This window comes from Euprymna scolopes, chromosome 7, assembly GCF_053919585.1.
Source record: "Euprymna scolopes isolate OS-2025 chromosome 7, ASM5391958v1, whole genome shotgun sequence".
Lineage (NCBI taxonomy): Eukaryota > Metazoa > Mollusca > Cephalopoda > Sepiida > Sepiolidae > Euprymna > Euprymna scolopes.
The window spans coordinates 124,354,380-124,373,821 of record NC_136488.1 but is presented as its reverse complement, the minus strand read 5'-3'; the positions used below and the strand labels follow the sequence as shown (position 1 = coordinate 124,373,821).

Sequence of the window (19,442 nt, the reverse complement as noted above, 5' to 3'; positions counted from 1 at the left end):
AGTCTCTAGATAAAAAAAATCGTTGGTCATATAGGTAGAGAAATATCGTCTCACACACACACATTCTCACTTTTATAGATATATAGAATTTATATATATATATATATATATATATATATATATATATATATATTTAGATATATAGAAATGAAAATAATTCCGAAATTTTGCCTTCGATTTTCCAAACACTGTATAATGAAACACCTGAAATAAGATAGAATATATATATAAAAAAACAAAAAAACATCGACGGATTCAACCTGCTAATGTAGCAAGGTGTTACTTTTTTTGTGGTGTGTTGACATCAATAAAAGTGCGTTTCACCATAAAACTATTTTTTAAAAACATTTTTATGAGTTCTTTTATTGCATTCGTAATATTTCGACTTTCATATCTGGGCGTGTATCAGCTGTTCCTATTCGGAGCCTCGCCCATCTCGTCTGTTCGCTGCCTTCTCGATTTATCTGATTTCTTACGATTTATTCCGAATGAAAGTTTTCATACACGCGTTAAAGGAAACAACCTATAAAAATATAACTTCCATTTCATTTGCTCAACGGCTTTTCAAATCTTACTACATTTGTAACGTTGACCGGGAACCAACGCAAGTTGGGTGCAGTTTCAGTCGCAAAGGAAACCAAGAAAAAGAATAGTAAATAATTCCAACTCACTTGTTCTTTGTTCATTATTTAGTTCTTCATTGATACAGCCAGTACGTCACACACATGATCTAGAACGTCCTCCACGTCTCTCACAAGATCTCGAACGTTATCTCCTCTCTCCCGTGATCGTTTTCTTTCTCTTTTAATAGTCCCTTTTTCTCCACCGGTGACGTCACTTCGCAATACGCACATCCGTGTTATCTTGCACATACACCAGAGCTAAACTAGAGTGTTCAATAATTCGATATCGTTGGTCCAAACCAAAGTTGAAAATGTCCAGTTCTTTTGCGAAGATTGCATATTCAGCCACTTTTTTTAAGTAAGAAAATACAATTTTTTTATTATAATAATACCTATAAAACCATATTTTATTATTATAATAATACCTATAAAACCATATTTTACCTGCGTTATACTTTCCATAAGGCTATATCTTATTTGTCAAGTGTGGAAAAAAGAAAGAAATACATCATTTTAACGATGTGCTCTTGGCGGCTGTATTCGCAACAACGTTTTCTATCGTGTAAACTTCCTGCTTCCTCTCCATCGTTCAGTCTGCCTCCTCTCCATCTATCTGCTCCGATTTAATATTATGTCATTGGCAGTTTATCTCAGAGGTACGATTTTGTTAATAGTTAAACTAAAGGTCTTCAGACAATCGTACATAGCACCAATGTTGCAGTCAGCAGAAAATTAGACACTTTCACAGCGGTTTCGTTAGTAGTTATTGGCACCGCGCCGAACTATCCGTTCTTGTGCCGTTCTTGACCTTTCATTAGTGCAGCAACTATATCTTCTCATAAAGCTTCCTCCTGTAGTAAACGAGGGCGTCTCTTTTGACATCTACCTTGAAAATGCTGCTGTTAAACCTGACAAGTTATATATGGTATAAGTCAGAAAGAGTGGCAACCTTGGTTGAAGTGAGCGTCCCTACTGATGGAGGTCTTAACAGAGCTGAAAGAGAGAAACAGACTAAATATCAAGGTCTCATGTATGATATGAAAAGAAACTGGAATCTCAAGGAGATATCAACCATACCGATTATTATAGGTGCTAAATGACTTATGAAGAAGAACTTGAAGTCCTACCTAACTAATATTCCTGGTGAACCAAGTGCAAGAGAAATCCAGACAATTGCAATTAAGAGAACAACGAGGATACTAAAAAGAGCTCTCGGTTGGTTTCAATAAAAAGCAGGGGAATGTTGGCAGCTGATTTGACTGCCCCATACCCAGCATTACAATCTGGCTCTAATTCAGCAATGCCATCTTTATACCACTTCGTTTTTTTTTCTCCTGTCTCCTGCCAAGGTGGTTACCGCAAGATGGCACCATGGACTTGAACCCACCTGATTTTAGCGTTGCCTGCAGGAAAGTCTTCCTTAATCATGTTGGAATTCGCTGCTAGAATCTTACTGTGGCATGCTTGAAATTGCATGAAAAATTTTTTTTTCTTTATTCAAACGATTGCAAGTTTTCCAAGAATTTATCTGTGGATATTTTATTCCGCACAGCTAAAAAAAATATTGAAAGCTCGAGAATTGACAAACTAGAATACACACCTTGAATTTTGCATCGTTAAATGTTCCGTAATTACAAAAACGATTGCGAGTTTAAGCGGGCTTCCAGATTTGGTGAAGGCCACTCGTAGGTTGTTTCTTTCAATCGTGGCAGGTTTTGTAGTTTAGCGCTTTCTCTTAGCAAGAAGCTAAAAGTTCAATCAGTTCCATGTGGGCAGATATATCATCCTTGAGTAAAGTTCCCTAATAAAGAGATAATGTAAAGTCATTCTAGATCAAGAAAGGAAGGGAGTACGAAACTTAAAGAATCGCGATATAATTATCGCAGCAAGTTTAACGCAAAATAAGGTTTCCGAACCATAATAGCGGAGGCTTTGAGTTTCCTTTAATGCCTTCTTATTCGCAGGAATGATTTCCCTAAATCGGATTTTGATCCGATTACGAATGGCCGCGTATAGTCGCGGCGAAGATTTTTCTGAAACTAGATTCTCGTCGAGACACACACATATCCTGCCGAAACGAAATTGAAACTGAAATTCGCGCCTTTTTTTATTTAAAAAACACGTTTTATTTCATCTAAATAAAGAAAGAGGTTATAGTAAGCACAAACCTCTTTTTATATACATTTATGCATGCGAATATATATTTGTTTAAACCATTTTGCCCACCCAACCTCCTCTGCCAGTTTTTGGTCTACAGACGTGAAACTTAATATGAAATTTTCCCATGCGAAACTTTATATTTGGGTTTTAGCCGAGGAAAATCGGTACAAAAGTCTTAAGATTTAAAAAATGGAATTTGCCAGGTGGAGGTCGAACGACGACATTACGAATATACATGCGTAACGTAATAGCTATTGATTCATGTTCTAATTTTTAGCCTTGCAGCAAACATGTCTTCATAGCTCAGGAGTTAACGCCAAATGAAAAAGTAAATCGTAAAAAAACAGTGGAGAAATTATTGTAAATATGAAATATAAGTGAATTCTCGGTGACGCACGAGTCATTTTTTTAAACTTTTTAAATCATTATTAAATATTGGGTCCAATATAATATAATAATAAATACTAAATCTGCATTAATTAAAATATCATATTTAAGCGTATTTTACAATCAGGCAATGCCGAGCAACAAACAAATAAAATCAATAATATTTAAAAAAAAAAAAAAAAGAAAAAAAGAAAATACACACTTTAAACGAATAACCTTTAACTTATTTAAGACATGTGTAACAGTGTTAGATAATATTTCGGAGTGCAACACTTGACTCGACCCATTCGCTTATATTTCATATTTACAATTATTTCTCTACTTTTTTTTATTATCCACGAAATTATTTTGATTATACATAAAGATAAATAATAAAAAAATAATTATAAATCAACACGCAAGAATTAATTATTAAAATATGTTCTAATGAATGTGTAACTTAGTCATTCGATACAATTCGTGAATCACTATGTAAATGCCTATAGTAACAAAACTAAGCTGGATACTCCACCAGACTAGATAAATTATTGTCCTAGAATTCAGAGGGATAGAAAGATAAAATAAATATATGCTACAACGCAATTAACTGGTCAATAAGAGAGAAGAAAATTAATATTCCTAACTTCTTTGCTAACTCAACATTTGAGAAATAAAAGAGAATTTAATGGAGTATCCGAATCAAATATTAGTTCCAGGAAGCCTCCCCCCCCTTGATTTTTGAGGACTTCAACTGAAGTTAACATGAAACGTAAATGAAGTACATGATAGAAGTTTATTTTATTAAACGGTAAAATAAATAAATAAATAAATAAAACCTAGGGAAGTTGTGAAGTAAACAGTGACGTATGTTCGGTTATAGATGGACACGTGGATATTGAGCTGAGAATTATTTTTTACGGTAAAATAAAGAAATTATTAATTTTTAAAACTCATATTTTATTTAACATATTTTTCTTTACCAACGCTCCATTACAACGAGATTAGCAATATTAGATAAACATGTGATATGTTTGTAAACATGTGATATGTTTGTAAACGTGTGATATGTTTGTAAACAAACAAACAAACAATTACAGTAGAACCCCGGGATACGGCATTAAAAAATAGTAACAAAATACAGTACAGTATATAATATATATATATATATATATATATATATATATATGTATGTATGTATATATATACATATATATATATATATATATATATATATAAATATCAAATAACATTATAAATAACACCCTATAGAGGGGCTAATATCGTAACCAGGGGCCGGAAAACATCGTATTCCATATCGTAACCTGAAAAAAAGTATCCTAAGGCCACCCTATCTGGGCGTTCTACTGTACCATGAAATCTATATAATTATAAAACTCAGATGACCTTGTAACGGGTGTTGTAACCCACATCCGGTTTACGACTTCCGGTTACGCATGCGTACATAAGCATAACCCCATAACAGTGTAAACAAATAAACACAAATCGTTACTTTCGCAGAATTTGACCTTTCTTAAAAAACATTCATACATTTTCTTCTACACTACCAACATAAATAAATAACCCCGAAAATATGTTTTTTTTAAATTACATTACAAATAAACAAATCAATGCGACAATAAAACGTATTGTTTTACTGTGTACATTTTCAGCATCATAATTGTCCTTTTTTTTGCGTTTAAATTAAAAGATATATCAAAATTTGAATTTAACTTTAAGTATTATGATATCTATTGCACATTTACCTATAAGTATGGCAAACCACTTATAATTCAATGGCTGTAAGTTTCTTTTTTGAGAAATAAGCAATTATAAACAGAACGACTCATAGAAAGCTATCTATATTCTTTTTTCATTTTAATATACTTTCATGGAAATGTTTCTGTTATGTCACAAAAAAAACTATTTTCTTTACGTCACAAGTGTCACGCTCATACATTAATTCCATAGCTAAAATAAACTACTGACCCAACGGGTCACGGGTAGTCTAGTTAACTATAAAAATAGAAATATGACGTATTTTTCTATCCAGAGTCAAGTACGATCTTCCGAAATCAGTAGTATAAGCAATATAGGTAGTAGTGATGGGACTATTTCAATATTTGTTTCAATTCTGATACAAATATCCGTGTAATATGCGCATATATTTTAGGAAACTTAAATATTCACGTGTGAGTGAGGAAAGATATTAGTGGGATAGATTACTGAAACAATATTTCACTTGGTGATACAAGCACCAAAATTGAAATTTGTAAGGTTTGCTTCTGCAGCCATCTTGAAAACTGGCAGCCATCTTGTATTTTCTGATGGCTAACGTTCTTTTCTTAAAATGTATGTTCTGAACGTCATTTGTGCGAATTTTGGTGCTTGTATCATAAAGTGACAGATTCTTATGGGACATTGAGATAACCTGGCACATTATATATAGATTTTAATTTTACTGGTAATTCAAAATGCAGAAATATTTATGATTTTATCATTAGTCCCAGTAATGGAAAATTACGTTTTAGACAACGTCAAAAATGAAACACAACCGTTTTTTTGGGGGGGAGGGTCGGAAAATAGGTACAAAATTTTTCCATTTCGACGCTGATTCAGATACCTCGAAAAATTTCCGCCTTTTCCGGTTCCCGGTTCCGATTCTGATTCCAATTAATGGTTCCAAAACTAATAGACAGAAATGTAGTGTATTTTGGGTTAAACAGACACCGCAGCTACATTATAATAAGATTAACAATATAAATAGGAATGCCACATATTTTGATTAAAGACAGTCACACAAATACCATGTAATTAGCAATAGAAATAGAAATGTGCCGTAGTTTTTGGTTATAGTCAGAAAGAGGCTAACTTCTCATTCCAATAAGATGAGCAATATTGCAAGTAACAGCAGGGCGATCATTTAAATTGGACAATAAGTTTCTATGTCACAGAATAATAAAACAGAATTTTTGAATATCAAGTAATATTGTTGAGAAATACAACGTATCATTCCTCATCAATTTTGATTGCTTCGCAAGCTGTGTTTTGCCTTTGTTTATTCTGCAAATCTATAATCCACTATCAAGATGCATTCTTCTCATGAAAGAAACTTTTCAGAATGTAATTATGAATTTTTAAATGTTGGCGATGAGTAATGTTTTCGTGTTCGTATTTAAATGTGACAGACTCTTACCTCGCCGAAGCGCGTCGAGAGGAGGTGAACTGTTTGAACGTGTGCTGTACAACATGGCGAACTTGCGATGCGAACGTCTACAGAGCTAAAATAGGATGACACGGCGCATCCATTCCTTTGCTGAGACTAACATTATCATGGCGTTCACTAACCAATGTAATTTTATAAGAATAAAATGATATGCAGTATTGATCCAATCATTTGAGACCCATAGCGCCGCTCTGCGACTTTTAGTTTCGGAAAAGATAGAGTTTGAAAATACTGTGACGAACAGACATATAGCCTTTTATATATTAGATACTAGCGGGGGTGGGGCGACTTAGCTCGTGCGTAAAATACGCTTAAATATGATATTTTAATTTGTCCAGATTTCGTATATATATATATATATATATATATATATATATATATATATATATATATATATATATATATATATATATAGTTGTAATTTCAAAAGTAAAAAAAAAAAATGTATTTGGGTGCCATCAGCTAGAATCGAACCCAAAAGCAAAACTGTAGCATTCAAAGCTGTTGACGTTACCATGTTACCAACAAGACACGCATACGAACTGATTAAAAATTAAAAATTAAAAATAAACCAAGATGCATGTACAAAATGTATAACGATTTTTTTTCAATTTTGGCTCATTTTTGACCCCTTAAAAATATTTTAACCGGCTAATGACCCACAAAAGAACGATTCGTAAAAATCCAATCATTTGAGGTCCCTAGCGCCGTTCTGCGACTTTTAGCTTTGGAGGAGGTAGAGTTTGAAAATATGGAGACGTAGATGTATAAAATCGGTACTTTGAAGTTGATGTAACTTAGCGTTCGCTCGGCTTTCTCCGGAACATGACGCTAACAGCCGGATTATGCCGAGCGTTGCCGATGACATCATAAAAACTCTATGTAAAAGAAAATAGCAAAATGTTAATTGTAGAAATATCAAACAAAAGAAAAATCTACTGTAATTTTGAATTTTTATTAACTTTGTGAAGAAAAGAATAGAATTGCTTTTTTTGTCAAATAAATCATTTTAAGCAAATGTTTTCAAAAAAAGGTTCAAAGGGACATTTTTTTAAAACAAGTTTGTTAAAAATGTGATTATTTAAAAAAAAATTTAAGAAGGAAAATTGGAATAGAACTTTCTTTTTTTTTTTTCTCAAGTATTTCTTTTGGATGAAGGAAAATTGGAATCATTTTTTTTTCTTTTTTTTAAGTCTCACTTTCTTTTTAGGGTTATTCGGGTTATGGTTAGGGTATTTTTTTTTCACGTTTTTTTTTTTTTTTTTTTTTTCAAGTATATTTTGGTAAAAAAATTTAAAACAAAAGAAGGTGCATTAGGTTTTTTTTTGCCGAGATTTAGCAAAGAAATCCCAGTTCGGATTGCTGTCCACCGCCGACACTTCACCTTTGCCCATCTCTAGCCATAGCCGTCGGTAATGCTCCCTATTGTTTCTAGGCTGCACTTGTGGGCGCATGTTGCACACTGATTTCTTTTTTCCAGTAGTTTCTGCTGTTTACAAAAGTCACTTACGGCGGCCGGTGTCTGTAGCTGTTGTTGGCCAAAGAAGGTCAAATTCATGTTTTGCTCTTCTCTTTCTGACTGACTTTCATGTAAGAAATGGAGGCTTTTTTTTTTTGGTTGATTTTTATTCCCTCTTCCAATATTTATTCAATATTTCGTCTGCTGCTCGGGAGTCGAGTTGAAAATAAGCACGCCGCGTTGTGATTGGTTGATCGTAATGTTACGTCAGACAGCAGCAAAACACGACGTCATGTTCTGGGGAAAGCCGAGCGAATGCTGTTACGTCTGGTTCAAAGGATGCACTAGTACCATAAAATTCTTTTTTTTTTTTACATGGAAGTCACCACTTATCAAGGCCCGGAGCCACTCGGGGATAAGAGTTATTGCGTGTACAGTAATCAATGGAATAGTGTCGTAGTAATCGTTAGTATTGGAGATTTGATAAAGTCTCTTACTTAAAGGGGGCTGTTCATCAGGAATTTGTTTATGTTGGACTTGAAGACATCCAAGTTGTAGTCAGGTGGGAAACAGGCAAACGGAAGAGAGTTTCACAGGCGTGTACTTCTAAGAAAGAAACTTTTCTCATGGAATCTACGCTTCGATTTAGGCACAGATAAAGAGTGGGGAAAATTATTGATAGTGGTTTCAGCTAGACGGATATTTATCATAAAAGATTTGCGAGAGGGGACCAAATATTGGAGCTCAGACGAGCACTTGTCATGCACGATAAATAATAACGATAAAACAAAGAAGGCTCGCAACGTCTCTTCTGTGGGAGAGAGGTTGCAGGGAAGAGAAAAGGACATCCCTCACTAAGCCACGAAGTCTATTTTGTACTCTGTCAAGGCAGGATAGGCTGTTTTTAGCAGCTCCTGCCCAGATGTGGCAGCAGTACTCGATCCTTGGACTGCTTAGCTTTTATATAGATAGAGAATTGCATCAGTAGTGAAATATCTTCTGGAGCGGTAGAAAGATCCCACCATCTTTCCAGCGACCTTGGCAACAGACTTGATGTACGTGTTCAATTTCAGATCAGGAATAAAGGTCAAACCCAGAAGCTTGTCAAAACATGGAGCCTCCCCAAGACGAGAGCCACCCATTTCAATTGATGCCAGATTGGGATCAGAACGTTGATGATGTAAAGATAGGAGCTTGGTTTTAGAGGCATTAAAGGTAACCAGCCACCTCTTCTCCCACTGTATCACGCGCTCAAGATAAGAGGAGAGAGTATCAGAGAGAACTTTATCATTTACGGCCTTTGATGTGTTGCCATAGATGGTCGTGTCATCAGCATAGATGTCAACAAATGATTTAAGTGTGTTTTTGGGAGATCATTTATGTAGAACAGGAAGACAGTTGGGCCCAGAATGGACCCCTGAGGGACTCCAGTATTAATACTGTGGGCCTCTGATTTCTGCCCATCAAACACTACTTTTATGAGCCTATCAGATAGAAATAATTTAATAATTGAGAAAACATTTCCAGTTATACCGTAGCTGGAAATCTTGTGAAGTAGGCCTTTATGCCATACCTTATTGAAGGCCTTTGATATGCCAAGAGCAATTGCCCAGAAAGGAAGCCTTTGTCGAGAGATTCACTAAACCTATGAGATATAACTGTTAGCACATCTGCTGTAGATCTAGCAGAACAGAAACCATATTGCGTGTCACTAAGAAGGTTATTTCTGCTGAGGTAGTTGACTACTTCTTTATTTAATATGGATTCCAGCAACTTACTCATGATACACAGGAGACTTATTGGTTTGTACTGAGAGGGAGATAAGTTATCACCTGGATTCTTAAATACAGGGCATACTGATGAGGTTTTCCATGGTGTTGGAAAGCTTTTTCAACACTAAAATTGGAATACCGTCAAGGCCAGTTACTTTACTGGAATCAAGATTCTTGATTAGCTTAGCGACCTCACGCACAGATATTTGTATGTTGCATAGCGTGTTGTCTGTTATAGGAGGAAATACGGCGAGTTGATGGCCTTCGTCGCATAGGGTAGAATTATCTGCAAAGTTCTTGGCAAATAGTTTGGCTTTGTCTGATGCTGACAAGATGACCTTAGGTCCATTGATGATCGTTGGGATAGAACGCACGATTCTGTTCAGGATCCTGTTTGTTATTTGCCAAAACTGGTGGGAATCAAGCCGGTGCTCAGCTACTTTGGATTTAGCAGACTGAGCATATAGCTCTCTTGCATTTTTTTATTACTCTTTTACAGTGCTTATTATATTGTACCCAATATATCGTAGTGCTCTCCAGCATGCAGATTTCGTATTTATAATTATAGAACCAATCCGCTATTGATTGTACCCAATAATCATCATAGCGTTTCTCTCCATCTCAAGATTCAACGTCGCACTGTGTCCTAGGCGGGATGCATCAGGTTCACATCGGGGCATGCCTCGCTTAGAGGACAGTCTGTGAGGATGTATGCGATAGTGTGCATATTGACGCCCCTGGGACATTGAGTGTCCTCTATATAGCCATATCTGTGTAGGTTGTTCCGTGTCTTGGCTAGAAGGTCTTCTTTTGGTTCCGGAAGAGCCTCGTCTTTGCTGTCTTTGACTGATTCATTCCCCAAATGTGGCAAAGCTCTTGGTTGTCCCTGCGGCATCTCTTGATTTCCAAATAACGGATGACAATTGTCGTTGCTCTGCTTATCACGCTCTGCCTTCTCTATCACCTCTCGACAGATCTACGCCAGAGCGATTTTGGACATCCTGTAGACAAATGGCATGTTGGCCGATTTCAGGTACCCAATAATTGTTCTGCATGACTTGTTGAGCTCGACGTCGACCTTTGCAGTGTAGGCAGAACGAGCCTATGCTGCTGCGCAGTATTCTGCGGTTGAGTAACACAGCACTAGAGCATACAGAGCAAATCTCCTTCTCCCACTTCACTAACCCAGGTTGGCCAAATAGCTGTCACACATTCTCACTACACCTCCATATCTTATGATCCTCTGTAAACCTATTTGGGTTTGGTCAGGAACTTTTTTCTGTCCTCTGAATCTTGCCTTGTCCCCCCTTCTCCCTCTCTCTCTCCTACATGTGTGTATTCATATATATATATATATATATATATATATATACATATATATACATCCTGGTCACGGCACCAAATTTGTTATATAAGGGTTCATTATTATTATTATTATTATTATTATTATTATTATTTTGTTATTGTTCGTTGTTAGGAAGTCTTATTAAAAGTGAGTCTTAGAGAGTCTTATTAAGAGAGATGTTACGTTCTGTGTTCGTGTTATGAAGAGATTCATATATATAAAATGTTCATACTTAGAAGTGTAGAAGCTCTTTGAGTGAGGAGACAGTGTTGAGACAGTCTTAGTGTTCACATTGTAGATATGAGATGTACAGACATTGTGTATGTGAAGACATTTTAAAACACAGGATATATAAGACATATAATGACAATTTCACTTTATCTTTTGGTAGAATTACAACACAAAGACGACGTTTATAAAAACACATGATGATACCTTTATTTCTTCTTCGTCCGGTCGGTGGTTTTCTTAGTCAGGAACTCAAAGTTTTACATTCTATGTTTCAAAGGTGACCGTCTCGCTTCCAGACGTTCGACTGTCCATCTCTGGACTCCAGACTGTCGTCTGTCGTCCTCAGACTCTCTCGCTTAACTCTAAAGTTTCTAACTATATCGAGAACTTCCCATTTTCCATGACGTCATACACATGTTAAAACATGTGTCTTCTTTCACGTGTTCTGGAAATGCATGTCCAAAACTTTTTCCTTTGTTTACAAAAGGATTTTTAACCTATATTTCCAGTAACCTATATTTCCAATATGTTAAAAACATGTTTATTAAATTATCCTATAGTTGCATTCCTCAATTCAATTTCATAACAGAATTGACAAATGCACATTCCTTTTCTTAAAACTGTTTTATCTCTAAGCTAAACAATGGTTTGTTTTTACATTCCATTTTCTAATTCTCTCTCGTAATCTATTTCTAAACCTAAATTACGAGGTTCGAATTTCGTCTATTCTATTTCATTTTCATTTGAACTAAATCTCTCTATTTTATACTTACATGAAAAGGGGACAACCCTTATCATGTAACATATGTGCATACATACCGCATAATCACATTGAGACACCGCTTCTCGTCAGATCACCGAAGCAACGTTAAACCTGGCTAGTACCAGGTGGGTGACCATTTGGGAATTCTAGGGGCTGTATGTGCTCTCTCCGTTTATCTCGGCAGTTTCCAGTCGTCCTGAATCTGTACTAGTCACGTACAGCGCCTAGAATTCCCAAATGGTTACCCATCTGGTACTAGCCAGGCTCAACGTTGCTTAACTTCGGTGATCTGACGAGAACTGGTGTGTCAACGCGATTATGCCGTATGTACACGTATATACACATACAAACATATAATATACACGCACACATACATTTATACATTTGTACCCGTCCTTTAATTTATGAAACTCGATGTAACTCTAAAGTCTATATTCAAAATTTCAACATGTTGATCGTTTTACAGTTCATTCTTTTAAGTAAGTTGGTATGCACAATTCTTGAGAGCATCTGTTTCGTAGCACAAAATCATTCACGTAATTATCATTTCAATTCTTGAATATATTTCGTCCTTAACTGATCAGAAGAAAAATCACTTAACAATTTAAAAAGAAAATAATAGTATATGAGCATGCTTACAAAATCCGAAAATTAGGAGAGAAGTTTCAATGGCCCATTTTCATTCTATTACGTCATCTTCACAATTATTGATTTTTTTTATCCTCTGTATTGATACAGCTCTGGTAAATACACCTATAGAATTTACCATATATGTGGAGTACTTGTACACAGTATTTTTGAAGTATTCATACATTAATTGAAACAAGCTTTGCTCTTTAAGACCTCTCGTCTGTTACACTCTAATATATATATATATATGTGTGTGTGTGTGTGTGTGTGTGTGTGTGTGTGTGTGTGTGTGTGTATTGTTTCCGACATTGATTTTTTTTTTGACAAAACGTATGTCTGTATGTTTTTTGTTTTTTTCTTCTTAAAAGATTGGAGCTTCCCAATGAATAGGATTCTCTATTGTCCCATAGAGAATAAACAAAGAATAAACATAGCATAAAGAAGCGAGTTCTTTATGCTATGTTCGATTTTTTGTTTTTAATTTGGATTCTTACAAATGACACAATGTGTCTGATCTGAATCCGTCAAAGTTGGGTCAAATAATAATAATGAAAGGAAAGCAAATGTGTTTCTTTCTTCTTTTTAGGTCAGCAATTCTGGCTATAAAAATGGCGATTCGCACATCTAGTGGATATGAATATACTAGGCAGGTTTTTTTTATTATAAAGTCTTGAAGACACAGCAATACGATGAAATAGTTTTACCATATCTGGAGAGATGCCGTTCAGGGCACAATTTTCTTGGCTTGATAGGGTAAAGGTACAAAATTAACTTCGAATCTAGTGGAAATGTCTTTTTGTCTACATCCTTCCTTCTTATAAAAGGAGATTGCTAGACTTTCTCTAGCCTTTCGTTATTTTCGTGATTAGTGCTCTACTACATATAAAGCATTACAGAAGATAATATTGTAGTATTGATTTAGATTAAAGTGAGTCGGTTTGATAATGTAGGTGCAATACATGAAAAGCAAGTGAAACATGCATGCCCCCCCCGTGCACAGTGAACGAGGCATAAAAAAATGTTCAGCATTTTTCCCCACCCCCATTTAGCCCCAAAAGTCCCTAGGGGACGTCAAATCCTGATGAAATGAACAAACGGTGCAGTTTTAGGCCTTAACATATGTAAATTGGAGTTCTGCACCATGCAAAAAAATAAATTACTAAATCCCTCATTTGCACCCCCCCATATAGTCCCAAGAGTCCCCAAGGCCTTAACATATTTAAATTTGAGTTCAGCACCATGCAAAACTGCTAAATAGACATACGCAGAAAATTTTGGACAAATATGTAAAAATGGTCCCAAAAATAAAGTGTTTTTATTAGCTTTAAAAGAGCCGCTGGGGCACACCCAAGAGTTATCACGAAGTATAGAAAAACAAAATTATATAGAAATCAGTTACACCTTTTCAGAAAGTTTTATAAAAATTCAAGGTATTAATTTTTTTTTTAATAAGCACAAAAGTGTCAATTTTTGCCATTTTAACTCGAAAGGGGCAACCGGAGTTTTCTTGGAAAATCCGTTCTGTTACTTTTTACTCATATTATGTTAAATGTTTGTGCAAAATTTTAAAAAATTCAAAAGCGTAGTTATTGAGAAAAGTATGGACAGACGATTATTTTACTAAACCATAGTTAATGAATGTTTCCGTAATTTTAATATATATTTTAATCATATCAAATAAATGCTAAAATATTCCTCAATAATTGATTATTGATTATATAATATATAATCAATTGATGAATTGATTCATCTTGAATCAGCTTCCATTTTATTTTTTCTAATTCTAGCCGTCATTTACAAATAACTCATCAATAGGACATCAATTATTAACTTTATATATATCATTTTACCCTCTCTGACCGTATGTTGTTTACCACCCTCTTAGTCTCTCTGTCTCTCTCTCTCTCTCACTCTCTCTCTCTCCCCGCGCAACTGTAAGACATTTTTTCTAACATACCTAGAATTAAACGAAACTTCATGAGAAAAATTTTATTCCAAGAACTCTCTGTTTGTGAAACAATATCACGGAATTGCTTCCCAACTAACTGAGACATGGTTGTTTTCAAGTTCCTTATTAACAAATTCTTCTTGAGTCGTCCGCTGAAATAATCAAATTCTGCTCAGGTTAAACAATCGTAATAATCCTCACGATGTTTTCCCATCTGACAAACACATTAATCTTTATCCTCGAATAGCTTTTAGTCCTTGATAAGCGGTGACTTGTTAGTACATGTAAATACAATCCCTACAAGGGTCATTCTAAAACAATGCTTCCTTTTTTATTTCACCCGAATGGATCAGAAGGGATTGAAAATTGCATTGTTATGATGACTGAACTTATGCATTCATGACATTGTTATGATTACTGAACTCATGCATTCATGACCTAAAAGTTTCATCTCTTTGTTGCAGATGTCCAAAGCAACCCCTGTTATGGACGTGCGTCAGGTGTAGAGATGCGTTACTGAATATCTTTCCATACAGAGAAAATTGGATCAATCAACATTTACCGATGCAGTTGATGTCAGCACAGTTGGGAGATGGGTTCGTCGATTTCAGAGTGGAAACACAGATGTGAGTGGCAAAGTATACTCCGGACTTTTACGACTCAGGCTAACAAAAGTGCATTGAGAATGGTGATGACTATGTAGTAAAAAAAAAATTCTGGAATACAAAAGGTCGCTCGTTTTAACTGTATCATTCCCATCTTTGTAACTCTTCGATTTTTTTAGTTATAAGATAAGGGGGCTTTACTTTCGTTGAATTTCTCCATGCAAAAAAAAAAAAAAAAAAAAAAAAAAAATACAGCAAAAAAAAAACTGAACCGATTAACATTTACCGGCGCCTGTTTACCGTTTACTTAACCAATGCAGTTGATGTCAGCACAGTTGGGAGATAGGTTCGTCAGTTTCAAAGTGGCTAAAGAGATGTGAGTGGCAAAGCATACTCCGGACTTTTACTACTGAGGATCATAAGTGGCTGACAAAAGTGCGTTGAGAATGATGGTGACCATGTAGAAAAATTAATTCTGGGACAGAAACGTCATTCGTTTTAATGGTAGAATTCCAGTCTTCGTAGGTTTTCAACGTTTTAATTTTTTTAGTTTAAAAAAAAATAAGATGCATTACGTTTGGACCGACCCTCTTATATTACCATATCTATAGGGTTTGCAGAAGAGTAGTGTTGCATTTCAACCTTGTGTCATACATGAAGAAAAAGTTTCTGTAATTATTACAAAAACACATGAAAGTTAAATTGTTTTCATATCTTGGTAGCTGCTTGTTTTTGTATACTCAAACAAGACCGATGATGAGGGGGAGGTTCTGTCATGATTTCTCCATTGCTTATGACCTCACTCAGATTGTTCACGAACCCACCCGTGTGCCCGACACTGACGGCCAGTATGCGAGCCTCCTAGACCTTTTTCTCACAACTTGCCCTGAACTATGTTCAGTTTCCATTCTGTCTCCTCTTGGATCTTCCGACCACTCTGTTGTATCAATTAAGATAAAAAATAAATGTAATGTCTTCAGACGTACCTCTCCATCGTACAGTATATCGATACACTATGGCTGACTGGGATAGCTTCCGTACATTTATATCGGATCTACCTCTGCGTTCCATGTTTAAAAAGGGTGTGTCCTCTATAGTATCAGACCTGACGGAATGGTTAATTGTAGGTATAGACCGTTTCATACCCTCGAAAAAGTTCCAGCAAAAACTTAACAGCCAGCCATGGTTCTCTCCAGAATGTGTTGCTGCCATCGCGCACAGAAATCACTTTTTCCATTGCTTCCAGCGTAATAGATGTATGGAGACTGAAGCCGCTTTCAGGACTGCCAGCCACCATTGTAAGAAAGTAATAAAGAACGCAAGTGAGTTGTATGCTCAGTCCGTTAAGTCCAAAGTAACTGAGCAGAGGCTTGGTTCCCACCAGTTTTGGCAAATAGCAAACAGAATCCTGAACAGAAGCGTGTGCTCTATCCCAACTATCATCAATGGACCTGAGGTAATCTCGTCAGCATCAGACAAAGCTAAACTCTTTGCCAAGAACTTTGCAGCGAATTTTACCCTTTGCGATCAAGGCCGCCAACCCCCAATATTTCCTCCTGTATCAGAAAATACGCTATGTGATACACAAATATCTGTGGAAAAGGGAAGAGAAAAGGAAGATAGAAAGAAATAAACCGGAAATATATACCGTGTAGAGAGAGAGAGAGAGAGAGAGAGAGAGAGAGAGATCGTATAGAAGGGAGGGCCTGAAAAAGTTGTCAACAGGCAATGGAGCTTCGCGTTTCAAAGTGACAAGACGTAATTCAGCTAAGATCTGGGTGGCGAAGCCGGCGAAATTCGACGACGGCGTAGTAGTGGCGTCGCGGAAGTAAATGTCAACGACACCAGCCGATGATCAGCGGTCAAAGTTAGAATATTGACTGAACAAAATAATAAACCCAGCGAAGCAGTGAAACTTTTATTATAAATCAAGGGCTTCGATGAACTTCGGAAACAATACTTGGAGCAATTAACACGCACGCGCGTAATGAAACATAAATAATCCGAAGGACAAAAATATGAAAATTAACCTGAGCGCGCGTAAACAATTTACAGGAAAGAAATATATATATATATGAGACAAAAGAAAGGTCGCATTTTAAAGGAAATTAAGTGAGTTTTTCAATCAAAACTTTCATTTCTCCAACATCTCTCTCTTACCCTAGAACCTGTATCTAATTGAGCAGACGATTTCTTGTTTTATGTGAACATTGAGTGTTGATATATTTTTCTCTCGGTAGAATTTGAATCATTAAATCATTTCATTTAGTTATGCATATTTAATTTTATTTTCTTGAATCGAATTTTATTTTATTTTTATATAAATAAAAGTTTGTTTATTTTTGGAGTCTTGTCCTCGTTATTTCTTATGATTTCGTTGTCCAGTACATTTCATTTTATTGTTGTCTTCGGGACTGTTGTCCCATTCCCATAACAACGCATTATCAACGAACCTAGGAAACTTATATATATTTCGTTACGTCACTCATCTCTACCGTCTCCAGTAGGACTGGGATATGTCGTAACAAATTGGGGCTCGACATTTGATGTAGCGAGAATTAGTTAGCTCAACATTTCGGGAATACAAGAATTCCTAGATTCCCCTACTTTTGAAGAATTATACCAGTTTAGAAAAGACAGCATCTTAGCAATAGGTAGATATTATGAACTAGACGTTAGGCCAGGTATGAGAAGAGCACTGTTAGTTAGGATAGTAACAGAACATCTCGTCGAGAATTTCTTAGTCGACGAAGCAGTTTTAAGAACCCTGTCAGAAGATATGCTCGAAGAAAAAAAAAACTATTCAGGCACACATACATAGAATCACTATAAATAAATACGCTAATCGAATAATTTCTTAATCATTATATTGGTTTCACTAATTTAAGTTTGGACAATGGGATCATCTCAAATCTATCACTGATTTTGTTTTTTTGTTTTTTTTTGCGATTTCCCAAACACAAAAAGACAAACAGAATGCAAAACCGGGAAGAAGAAGAGTCGTACCTTAATTTATCGTCCACAGATATATGAACGACACATTAAGGTACGACTAGGAGTTCCTACTGTGATATTTAGGCATGTATTTCGAGCAACCTGCGATTCTCATTTCAAAACAAGGAGCAACCTATTTGAATTCAGAGGGACTGTTATGCTGGGGTTTTTTTTTCTTTCGTCTTTTTCAAACTTAGTAGGAAGATTTTTTCTAATGTTTGTTCACAAAATATTTTTTAAAACCCCAAAAAACACTTAAAAAATAGAGTTAAAACAAAAGTAAGCGAACACTAACTTAACGGGACATTTTTCTTATTTATGTTTGACTCGTGTTTGTTTTTAATCTTCCCCATAAATTAAAAAGGGGGGGGGGTAGCGAAAAATAACACGTTAGTCAATCTAAATAAAAATCGGTTTCTTTTTTATATTCTTGCCATAAGGATTCCAAGTTGTGCGAATGACGTGCTTAAATATCACACGAATAGAAAATCACCAGAGTACAAAATAGACTTCGTGGCTTAGTGGGGGATGCCCTTTTCTCTACCCTGCAACCTCTCTCCCACAGAAGAGACGTTGCGAGCCTATCCTTGTTTTATCGTTATTTCCATGGCAGGTGCTCGTCTGAACTCCAATCTCTGGTCCCCCCTCGCCAATCTTTCACGAAAAACACCCGTCTAGCTGAATCCACTGTGAAAAATTTCACCCACTCTATATCTGTGCCTAAATCAAAACGCGGATTCCATGAACAAAGCTTCTTTCTTAGAACTGCACGCCTGTGGAACTCTGCTCCGTCTGCCTGCTTCCCACCGGACTACAACTTGGATGTCTTCAAGTCCAACGTTAACAAATTCCTAATGAACCGCCCCTTTAAGTAAACACTTCATCAAATCTCCACACTAACGTAATGTACTTGCAATAACCCTTATCCCTGAGTGGCTTCCTGGCCTTGATAAGTGGTGATCACTGTGTAAAAAAAAAAAAAAAACATCACCACCATGTCGTGTCTTAATTTGTCTCATGTAAATGATAAAACCCGTAAGACGGAACATTTCTTTTTTATATTTGACTCATGATTTTTTAAATATTTCTGATAAGTTAAAAAGAATGTTTTTTTTTAAAAAAGAAAAGTGGGAACAATAGCGGAAAAAAACAGTATGCCTTTTGAAATTCTTGACATAAGAATCTCAGTTTGTCCGAATAACGTGCCTAAATATCACATGAATAGAAAGCTCAGCATTGATTTGTCTTAAATAAATAGTAAAACCTTCAAGACAGGCAAAACACAAAAAAAAGCGACAAAGAAATTAAAGTAAAAAAATTAAA

The 19,442-nt window shown here is 35.7% G+C and overlaps 1 protein-coding gene and 1 pseudogene across 1 annotated transcript in view; one reads left to right on the top strand and one right to left on the bottom strand.

The window, feature by feature from the left end:
- The window catches only part of LOC145279928 (85/88 kDa calcium-independent phospholipase A2-like), a 421,383-nt gene extending 404,026 nt beyond the window's left edge, over nucleotides 1-17,357 (top strand). The window contains exon 17 of the mRNA XM_080131502.1: nucleotides 14,985-17,357. Coding sequence (XP_079987628.1) covers nucleotides 14,985-15,026 — 42 coding nt within the window. The 3' untranslated portion in view covers nucleotides 15,027-17,357. The remainder of the gene's footprint in view (nucleotides 1-14,984) is intronic.
- LOC145280661 (5S ribosomal RNA) lies at nucleotides 12,155-12,271 on the bottom strand (annotated as a pseudogene).
- Nucleotides 17,358-19,442: the final 2,085 nt, after the last annotated feature.